We start from the raw sequence: 11,644 nt of genomic DNA on the forward strand, positions 1-11,644 counted from the left end.
GGACTAATATTACTTGTCGCCGATATTTCGCTGGTCACGTGACCCCATCTTCAGAAAACGTGCGGCTCCTTTAAAGGGGACCTATTATGCAAAATTCACTTTTGTATGGTGTTTGGACATAAATGTGTGTTGGCAGTGTGTGTACACAACCACCCTACAGTGATAGCGTTGAAGGTGTAGCTGGATGTATTCATTCACATAGCTCTCTTTATTTACTCTTGAAATCTGCCAGCCACTGAAGACGAGGTGGATTCATTTTGTTTTAAAAAAAAAATGCTCCCTCAACTCTACAGAAATTTATGTAAGTTACGTATGCACTTCTTATACTGTTTACTCAGCTGTAACAGTGATTTTCTGAAGAAAAACTGATGCTTCATCTTTTGTGTGACATACAGTAAGCTTTATTAAACTCATCAGTATATTTTGTGTCATCATTCAGACAATTAGATCGTCAGACGGAGTCCTACAGCAGGCTTGCATTAATAGTGTATACAAGCAATGCCAAATAGGTTATAATCGTAATTAAACTAAACTATACCTTTTCCAACTCCATACAGCATATATTCTCTGACTCTGCAGGCATTTTTATGGTCGAAATGAACACCATTACTGTGACTGTCTGTTTTATTATTATCATCTTCCCTGTTCTAACTCTGATCGCGGCTGCTTAGGCTCCGCCCCCTGTGACGTGAACCAGCAGCTCATTAGCATTTAAAGGAGAAGGACTAAAACAGTGCGTTTTTCACAGACCCAAAAAATGCTGATTTAAACGTGCTGTAAATAAAATTCTGTTGGGTATTTTGAGCTAAAACTTCACATACACACTCTGGGGACATCAGAGAATTATTTTACATCTTGTGAAAAGGGGCATAATAGGTCCCCTTTAAGAGATTGCGTCCTTTGCATAGTTGCGTCTCTATGGTGACAAACAATTACAAACCCAAGTAATGCTTATCTTTTTAGCAGTCCATCGATTCTCTATGATATTAATGGTGAAGTCCAAACGACATAAACACTTGTTCTTATTTGCAACAGGTCGGGTTTAGATTTTATGTAACTCCGTTCAAATGTTTGGATTGTCAACAGTGATTAAGATTAAGGCGTATTCACATGTTTTGTATTCGGCATATCACCAAGGAAAGTAAACTCCTAGGTAATCGAGTGAAGTTTTCGTTTATTAAATATATATTGGGACAATCCTGCATTCATCAGACAGCCAGGATTGTATTCCTGCCATGATCAAAACATCATAAGTGGTAAAACAGGTAAAAGACGGGATGAACATCACAGAGGTGGAACAACACATTAGCTTGAAGTATGACATCAAGAGAAGACTTGGAAAAGGGGTAAGTTGTCTATTCTGTGTTTTTAAAAAGAGCCAAGATAAAAACTGAGTTATATAATAAGCAGACAGCATCTGCACTAATCCAGATATCATGAGTTATTGTTTCTGCAATGTGTTGTTTTGCACAGTAACGTGATCATATGCTTGGAATAATTGCTGTAACGTTACTAATGCAGATGACTGATTCTTCTGTTTATACTTTCAAGAAATTAAAGGGTTACCCAAAAATGAAATTTCTGTTATTATTACGCACCTTCATGTTACGCAACTACCATCGCTTTATATGATAAACAGATTATAATTAGGCTTTTATTCACATATAAACAGTCATCAACTCACACATCGTGTTAAACGAAAGCTCAAGCATGTTCACTCGATGTGCGTGAATCAATTCATTCTCGTGTTACGCAGCACGTTTGAGCTTTATATGTGAATAAAAGCCTAAATTCAGTCTGTTCATCATATAAAGCGATCGTGTCTCTTCAGAAAATTTGGATTAAACCTCTCGATTCATATGGATTAGTTTTACGATCACTTTTTAAAGCGTCAAAGTGGTAGTTGGTAGCTGCTAATGGAGAGACAGAAAGCTCTCAGATTTCATCAAAAAGTGTCCCGAAGATGAACAAAAGTCTTACAGTTTCGGAACGACATGAGGGTGAGTAATTAATTTTTTGGGTGAGCTATCCTTTTAAAAATGAGAGTGCACCCTATAAGGATTATTAATAATGTCCATCTGTAAACATCACAGGTGTCCTAAACTTGATCTCTCATCCGTCAGTCCAGTAAATAAACTGAAACTGCAGTTTGCACAAATGACTTAAATGAGAGTCTTATGGCAACTCTTCCAAGACACCAAGTCTGTTTTCCTTCAGTCAGCTGTTTTTTACAGTGCACTTTTAAATCCGTTTCTCACAGGCGTATGGAATTGTTTGGAAGGCAGTGGACAGAAAAACAGGAGAGATTGTCGCTGTGAAGAAAATCTTTGATGCCTTTAGGAATCGAACAGATGCTCAGGTTAGAGACAAGTAAAACACATAGCATTTACTATACTATACTGTACGATTATAGAATTGTTCTATGTGTGAATAGGTGACGGTACAGTAAGACAGTTATTATTAGGTAAAAAATTGTTAAATTGCACATTTCTTTCTGCCATTTTCCCATAGAGAACATTCAGAGAAATTATGCTCCTCCAGGTAAGAATATTTCCAAACCTTTGAATCCAAATTCGTTTTAATCCATATATTTAAGCTACTGTTTTTTGGGTCCATAATATGATATTTAAAAGAAATCTCTTCTGCTCACCAAGGCTGCATTTTTTTTTGCAAATTGTTTTTGCATTGAAATATTATTACAATTAAAAACAGCTGTTTTCTATGTGAGTATATAGTACTGATTTGATGCTCAAGAAACATTTATGATTATTATCAGTGTTGAAAACAGTTGTGCTGCTTCAGATTTTTGTGGAAATTGTGATAAAAAATTATTTGATGAATAGGAAGTTCAAAAGAACAGCATTTATTTGAAATGTAAATCTTTTGTAACATTAGCCTATACATTTTTTTTACTGTCCCTTTTCGATCAGTTTAATTTGTCCTGGCTGAATAAAACGGTTAAAAACACTTTTGAACTGTTGTGTAGCCTACATAAAAAAAAGTAAGTTCTGTGTATAGTTAAGGTATGTTATCAAATTTCCCTCTTCTTTTCTCTTTTGCAGGAGTTTGGGGATCATCCTAACATAATTAAATTACTAAATGTCATCAGAGCCCAAAACGACAAAGACATTTACCTCGTGTTTGAATTCATGGGTAGGAGAGCATCTTTGCACTTCACACTGTGTTCCCTTTAGATTAAAAATAATTAGGCTATATTATGGCAATATTCATATTTCCAAGATATTGTTCTTACCCTAAGTGTTAGTAATTATTACATTGATGGTGGCAGTAGGTGATTTTGTTTATACTTTATTCACACCAACTAATCTTTTCTTTTCAGACACAGACCTACATGCAGTAATAAAGAAAGGAAGTCTATTAAAAGACATTCATAAGCGTTATGTAATGTACCAGCTTCTTAAAGCAACAAAATATCTTCATTCAGGCAACGTCATTCACAGGGACCAAAAGGTATGTCGTTGTACTCAACTTTTAATATTACTTCATGCTTAGAAAATTAGTTCTGATTGAAGTTATGTCTATATTTTCATTTCTTAAAGCCATCCAACATCTTACTAGACTCAGATTGCTTCGTGAAGCTGTGCGACTTTGGCTTGGCAAGATCTCTGTACCAGATCCAAGAGGATGCTGTGAATCCTGCCTTGACAGAGTATGTGGCGACACGATGGTACAGAGCCCCTGAAATTCTCCTTGGATCTATTAGGTGCGTGGCCTTTAAAAGAGGACCTATAATGCTTTTTTCCATCTCTCTTTAGTCTGTAATGTTGCTGTTTGAGCAGGAAAAAGCTCCAGTTCTTCTCTATATCAGTGTCAGTGTTTCTGAACTCCTGAAACGCCTCCATTGTAGTCTTGAGTTTCTTCCGGGAACGAACACGTCACAATATTCCTCATTTAAATAATCCATACGCAGAATAAAGGGGCGGGGCCTGGTTGAGTTAGTTAGTAGTGTGTTAAACTGGCGGTTATGGTAAGGGGCGGGACATTTCCCAAACACACTCGAAGCGCTCGACCAATCACAACACACTGCTCCAGCCGACCAATCAGAGCACAGTGTGCTTTTCAGAAGGAGGGGCTTCATAGAGACAGGAACTAAACAGAGCGTTACTGACAGACTGGGAAGAGAGGAGCTGCAACAATGGAGAATATGAGGAAAATAATCAACATTCAAGCAGGAAAACCTGTTCTAGTAGAGCCTGAAAACAACATCAAGACTTTGTAAAAGAGCATAACATAACTTCTTATAATGTTAATCATAATATATAATATATTATGATAATGATTGCTATATTTCCTGCAGGTACACAAAAGGTGTGGACATGTGGAGCATAGGTTGCATTCTGGGAGAGATGCTCCTGGGCAAGCCACTCTTCCCTGGGATGTCTACCATTAATCAAATCGAAAAAATCCTGAGCGTAATTCCACATCCTTCAACAGAGGGTGAGTTCGTATCTCACATGAGGCTTGTTCTTACAGACAACAACCAAAATAACTAGCCACAAGCGTGTTCAGAGTTACTTAAAAAACACAAACCTTCACTAATATGCCTTTGTGTGATTTTGTTTTGCAGACGTGTTGGCCATCAGATCAGAGTATGGGCCTTCGGTGATTCAGAGAATGCTGCTTAGGTATGTTAAGTATGTTAATGTTTAACAGTTTGCCTGCATTATTAACTCTATGAATGGATGTTTAGCTAAACTTGAATGATGAGTCTGCTGACATAATAATCATGTTTGATGTGGATGTGTGTTTAGACCACAGGTGCCATTAGATGAGATTCTGCCCGCATCCGTTCCACCTGACGCCCTTGATTTAGTGCAGCGTCTGCTGGTTTTCAATCCAGACAAGAGACTCAGTGCAGAGGAAGCTCTTCAGCACCCTTATGTGTCCAAGTACGTTTCGCTTTCTGTAGTGTCTTATTTAATGTTTGTAATTCAGGGATGCATGATATATCGACCACCATATCGGTATCGGCCGATATATGTTCAGTTTTACTGTTATCGTTATCGGCCTGATAACAAAATTTGGCCGATATATTAAGGCTGATTAATAATGGATTATTTCCTTCAGCTGAGACACTTCAGATGTGCACTGTTCAACATGATGGTTCTGAAATGCATTAAATACGATTGGAATCACTTCAAAAAGGAATTTATCGGCCGATATATCGGTTATCGGCTTTCAAATATAAAGAATTATCGGTTATTGGTATCGGCCAAAATGTTCATATTGGTGCATCCCTATTGTAAATAATAATGTACTGCAGTGGCCGACAGTGACGTCCAGCCTGGGAAAATTTACATCCTCACCCTTTATTCAAATGTTATTAAAAAATGTGTTGAAGCATATTCCGTATTTGTGCTGGGAGTCAATTGTTTTATTTGTGATGATAATAATGCAATGAAAAATGCCAAGGCTGTTAAAGAAATTATGAACATATGTAAAAACAAGAGAGAAACAATTAATTATTTATTGAGTGTATCTCATTACAGAAGTATAATTAGTTTTTCATTTTGGCCGTAAGTGATATTGACTAATGGTTTGAGTTTTATAATTATTAAATGAGTATTAACAAGAAAATTAATTAGTAAATAGATGATTGAATAATAAAATAGTAAAAATATTCATCTTCTTTCCATATTCCACGCAAGGTTTCACAACCCAGCCAGAGAGCCTGGTTTGGTCTATGATGTCATTCTGCCGGTGGACGATGACGTCCAACTCTCTGTTACTCAGTACAGAAACAAACTCTATGAGGTGAGTGGAACCTTTTCATTCATTATTTCCTCATTTTCACAGATTTATTTTGACCTTTGTCCTCATGCTTTCCCTCAAGAGCAGTCATAATGTTGTGAGTGCACACAGTCATGTGATCTCTGTTATGTTAACAAACGCTGTGTCACAGTGACAGTTTTTTCTTTCAAAGAAACATTTTGAAACAAGTGACATTTGTAATGTTACAAAAGTTTTCTATTTCAAATGTTGTTCTTTTGATCTTTCTCTTTATCAAAGAATACTGAAAAAAGCATCAGAGTTCCCACAAAAATATTATACAGTTTTCAACACTGATAATAATCATAAATGTTTCTTGATCCTCAAATCATCATATTAGAATGATTTCTGAAGGATCATGTGACACTGAAGACTGGAGTAAATTCAGCTTTGATCACCGGAATAATTTTTTTACTATATATTCACATAGAAAACAGCTATTGTAAATTGTATAACTGTGTTTTATCAAATAAATGCAGCCTTTAAAAATTATTAAATATTAAAAAATCCTACGGGTAGAAAAGCAACGTTCCTAGTACTGAGCCTTGTGGTACTCCATACTGAACTTGACTCCATAATATAATACCAAATGCTTAAAAATGACTTTCTTCCCAATTTCTCCTGCAAAAGATGATCCTGGAGAAAAGGGCCAGTCGGCATATGCAAAAACAACCTAATTTCAGGCAGAAATTAGAGGAGAAGCCCGCAGAAGTGGACGAGGACAGTGGATTGGACAAAAGAGATGGAGATGGCAAGGGTTGTGTAGATGAGAGGAAATCTCCCAGTGATAAGAAGAGCCATAATGGAGCTGTTGCAAAACCTCTCAGTCGGCCTGAGCAAACACACGAAAGCACCAGCCCGACACTGAGCCCCAGTGCAGGCAAACCCTCCTATAACCCCATCACACACATGCCCAGTGAGTTCTGTTTTACAGACACATTCATTGAATACGCTTAGGCCGCATTTACACTGCAGGGCCCGTATTCATAAAGAATCTTAATGCAAAGAGTAGCTCCTAGTGACAAAATTCTAAGAAAATTCTTAGAAATGTGGGCGTTTACTCTTAAAATTGAAGAAAAAATCCTAGTAAAGAAAAAAGTAATTCAGAAAGCATCTTAACCCTTAAAAGAGGTCTTAAGTTCAAAATTGTTAGGAGCACGGATGAGGACTTTTAAGAGGCTTAAGAGTTTCTTTAGCAGAGGAGAAAATGGCAGAAAGACGAAGAGGGAGAAGAAATGTGTTGCAGACGATGGATAACAGTGAGTTAATAAGAAGCTATATATTAGATCGTGCAGGGATCATGTTTGAGACTGATCTTATTAGAGACACGCTAATATCTCCAGCACAGCGCAGAAATGCCATAGCGCCAGAAATGAAAGTAATCACTACATTACGATATTTGGCAACTGGGAAAATTCCATGTTTGATACATTAAAACCAACATTCAAACCACCACTTAAATAGACATGCCAGTAATCAGTGTAATTGGAAAGAGTGGAACAATTTTTATCATTCTAAGCCAATCAAATACCTTATAGGAAATTAACAGCATGGTAAAAAAAAAAAAAAGGATTTATATACACATATATAATGTGTGTGTGTGTGTGTGTGTGTGTGTGTGAACGGTCAAATAGGAAAAATTACGCATGTAATTTCAAAGTGAAGGCTTAGAATAGACCCTATACTTAAAATCACTCTTTTTTTCCTTCTTGGTCAACCAACCAATCACAGTCGTCAAAAGATAGTGTCATACATAGCAACGGGGTCAACCCCGCCTCCTTACTAAGATAAAAGTTTTTGTCTTTTCCTTACTCAGAGTTGCTCTCAGATCGGTCCCGAATTGCTCTTAAGCTAAGACTCCTACATAAAAGTTTTTAAGCTAAATTAAGAGTTTTCTGAGAGGATTCTTAGAATCTTTATGAATACGGGCCCAGGTCTTCGATATGTGGAATATATCTGATTTTTGGATGACTAGCTTACATCTTCTTTTAAAAGTGACCCATATCTGATATCTGCATTTACAGTATACTCTTGGTGAAACAACCCAAGGTAAACGTACTGACCCGGTAAACTTAGTCCGTAAAGGTGCGACGACACAGATGTAATGATAATACAAGCTTTTGCTTTCCGCACCATCTTTAATGGTCAGCAAAACATTGGTCTCATAAGGCCCTTGTTGCAGCCTGAGTCATGTGATCGCGGTTGTTGACATCATTTACCACCGTTTCTTTTTAATGACGTACGACTCGCATTGACTGGGGAATATCCGATCTGTCCGCTTACATGGCAGACGCAAATGCATGTATCCGACAATATCAGATTTATTCCCACATATGAATGAGGCCTAAGAAACCGATCTGAGAATATCTTTTTTCCTGCTTACATGTTTGTGGGTAATTTCCGATCATGGTAATGTAATGTAAATGCGGCCCTATACACACCATCAAGTGCAATACACATATAGCTTCTGTCAATGAAGGTCCTGGTTTCATGATGTTTTAGAATATACACTAATGTTTGAAATTAGTAAGATTTTTTTGACAGAAATAATTTTTATAAGTGACAGTAAAAACATTTATAATCTAATAATCTTACAATATATTTCTGTTTCAAATAAATGTTGTTCTTTTGAACTGTACAAAGAATCCTAGAAAAAATGTCACGTTTTCCTCAAAAAACTATTTTTGACAAATGAAAATAATCATGGTAACACTTTACAATAAGGTTCATTAGTTAATAGTTAGCATGAACTAATAATGAACTGCACTTATACAGCATCTATAAATCTTGGTTAATGTTAACATTTACTAATACTTTATTAAAAATCTTGTTAACATTAATTAATGCACTGTGAACAAACAATGAACAGCTGTATTTTTATTAACTAACGTTAACAAAGATGAATAAATACTGTAACAAATGTATTGGTCATGGTTAGTTCATGTTAGTTAATACATTGATAATGTTAACAAATGAACCTTATTGTAAAGTGTTACCATAATCATAAATGTTTCTTGATCAGCAAATCATCATATTAGAATGATTTCTGAAGGATCATGTGACACTGAAGACTGGAGTAATGATGCTGAAAATACAGCTTTGATCACAGGAATAAATTACATTTTATAATACATTCACATAAAACAGTTATTTTGTATTTTTGTTTCTGTTTTTTATGTTTGAGCAGAAGATATTCTTTCAAAAATATCGTACCAGCTCCCAAAACTTTGGAAAGGTAGTATATTACTCATTGGATGGCCATAAAAAGCATTATGCATGTATTTTCCAGATGGTTCAGTAAAGCCGCCCCACTACCCGTCTCCTCCTCAGCGGTTTGGGAGAAGGAATCTGGAGCCTGGTGTTGTCCCGCATACAGATGGAGCTGATGGGTCTGTGGTGCGTCCCACTGCCTCTCCTCATATTCATTTTACATAAGAGCTGTTTAACACTTAAAATGCCCCTTTTATTCTTTTTAGGATATGACTTTTCATGCAGAGTGTAATAGAGCTGTTTGTGCATGTAAAATGTCTGCAAAGTTTTTGTTTAATAAAAGAACGAAGCAATTCTGAACTGCCTGAAACAAGTCGTCAGTAATTCCATTCTCACTTCCGTAACATATCTACGTAACAATGTAAGAAATTTGCATAATCCCGCCCTCAAACACTGTAGTGTATCTGAGACTGGAAGAGTTTGGTTCGTGTTGTTCATGTCGAGAAGACGCTGTTTTCTGCTGACAAAGCAAATCCACTTTGATGAGGTTGATACGGTGAAACCCACGCCATCGTTACTGTTCGTATCACTGTGTGTCAAGAGCTGAGAGTCAGATATGATAATGAGCGTTTGCTTTCTGACCAATCACAGCAGACTGGGTCGTTTGACCAATCAGAGCAGAGCAGCTCTCAGAGAGGCGGAGTTTAAAGAGACTGAATCCTTGATCGAAGCGTTTCAGACACTGTGAGAAAAGAGCTGATGCTGCAATTAATATTATGAGAAAATTAAAGTGTTTTTGACCTTGGAAGCATGTAAAGGTATTATAGGAGACTCCTACAACTAAAATAGCATAGTGGGGCACTGTACATTTAATATAATTTAAAGACAGTAAATGGTTATACGGTGGTTACATAATTTAAATGTTTTATTTGTTCATTCTCTCCATCAGGATGTGGAGCAACGAGGTCGTTCGGCCCCTGTGGGACGCACACACTCTTTCTCTCTCACTCTCGCACAGCCTCAAAATAATCCCCTGTTTCGCAAGGACGAACCCTGTGTTTCCCCCGGGTTATGCGTCACCTCTGCGCGCTTGGTGAGTGGAGAGAAATCGGTCTATTTCACTGTAAATGTTTCCAGTTTGCATAAAAACACTCTTGTTTACTCTGACCTGGGAACTTTGAACCGGCCAACACAAGTCATTGGTTGAGTCTGAATATGTTACAAGCAGGGTTTGAAATTAACATGCGCCAAATGCGGGTAAAAATCAACTGTGGCGGGTAACGCTGTCAAATCACTAGCCAATTTGGAGAGTTACAGTACTTATGTTTACTCACTTTGCTGGGGAAGTTCATGTAAGCCAAATCTGCACAGATTTAGCACAAATACTCAACCCGTGAGTCATCATGATATATTAAATACAGCGTATTGCCCAGAATCTGCTCATATCTGGCTTACTTGAACATGAACGTCACTACACAACACATAATGGCACGCTTGTTCATTTGCATTGAAGCAATAGAGAAGATTAAAAAGTGTTTGGTTAACAGAAAAGACATTGTTATTTTCCAACATCCTACATTTTATGTTCTTTGTGCTGTATTGATCTGTCCACCTAAAATACATTTTTGGTGAAAAGGATGTGGATGAAAGGGAGGAGATTTTGTTTGAAGAAGAAATTAATGTATGAAATCCAAATTTTATTATATATATATATATATATATATATATATATATATATATATATATATATATATAAAATAAAATTTGATAAAATAAAAAAATATATATATTCTTTTCTTTTTTGGTTAGCTTAACTAAAAAATTTAGTAGCCAAATTGGCCAGTTAGTGAAAAAGTTCATTTCAAACCCTGATTTCAAGCTTTGAAAGCAGTGCCATATTGACAATCCCTCTGTTTTACACACATCAGGACGTCTAGTGTGTGTATTCTTGTTATGCTAAAACTTTGCCCTTAAATACTTCACCGTACATGCTATGTCTCACAGAATGCTTCATGATATCTTAATATCTCACTGTGCAGAACCAGCGGTCTAATTCGCATGCACGTGATGCCAAGCTTCCTCCGAGGTTCAGCAAGAAGGTTTTCCAGAGTAATTCCAACGTTTCTGCGGCCGGGGATCCTCGTGCAAAACTAGGCAGTTACTCTCAGGCGTACGGGACTATCAGCAAGAGCGGACTGGACAATCTACTGAAGAACTGCCACTAGGTGTAAAGAGCGAGATTGGAGATCATGAGACGGTCACTGGAATCTCCCAGACCAAATAAAAATGGTGGATTTCATATGAAAAGCAAACTATATAGTCATCACACGCTGTGAAGATTATGGCCATTGTGGAAGATACACAGATATGTGCTGCCAATTACTTTATTCTGATCACTTTCAATTCAGGTGTCAACGACTTGTTTGTAAATATGTGGTGAAAACATTTATTAAACGTGTGGAGAACATCTATGCAATATGTGTGTCCATGTTCTTGGCTTTAACTTTAACAGTTAATAAAACTTAAACGATCAAGGTTATTAGGGCAGTGGTTCTCAACCGGTTTGACTCCAATGCCGCCAAACAAATGTTTATTGTATGTATATATATATATATATATATATATATATATATATATGTGTGTG

At 36.7% G+C, this 11,644-nt stretch overlaps 1 protein-coding gene across 1 annotated transcript; it reads left to right on the top strand.

Moving 5' to 3' along the window:
- The first annotated feature begins 86 nt into the window (after positions 1 to 86).
- Positions 87 to 11,474, top strand: mapk15 (mitogen-activated protein kinase 15). Its single transcript, XM_084131162.1, has 14 exons — positions 87 to 1,346; positions 2,261 to 2,359; positions 2,512 to 2,541; positions 3,063 to 3,153; positions 3,341 to 3,471; positions 3,561 to 3,724; positions 4,319 to 4,458; positions 4,589 to 4,646; positions 4,773 to 4,910; positions 5,670 to 5,775; positions 6,421 to 6,706; positions 9,080 to 9,186; positions 9,950 to 10,093; positions 11,040 to 11,474. The coding sequence occupies exons 1-14, from the start codon at positions 1,278 to 1,280 to the stop codon at positions 11,223 to 11,225; spliced, it is 1,749 nt and encodes a 582-aa protein (XP_083987288.1). The 5' UTR covers positions 87 to 1,277; the 3' UTR covers positions 11,226 to 11,474.
- The last annotated feature ends 170 nt before the right edge of the window (positions 11,475 to 11,644 follow it).

Source organism: Abramis brama (assembly GCF_963993115.1).
Source record: "Abramis brama genome assembly, chromosome: 12".
In the NCBI taxonomy this organism is placed as follows: Eukaryota; Metazoa; Chordata; class Actinopteri; order Cypriniformes; family Leuciscidae; genus Abramis; species Abramis brama.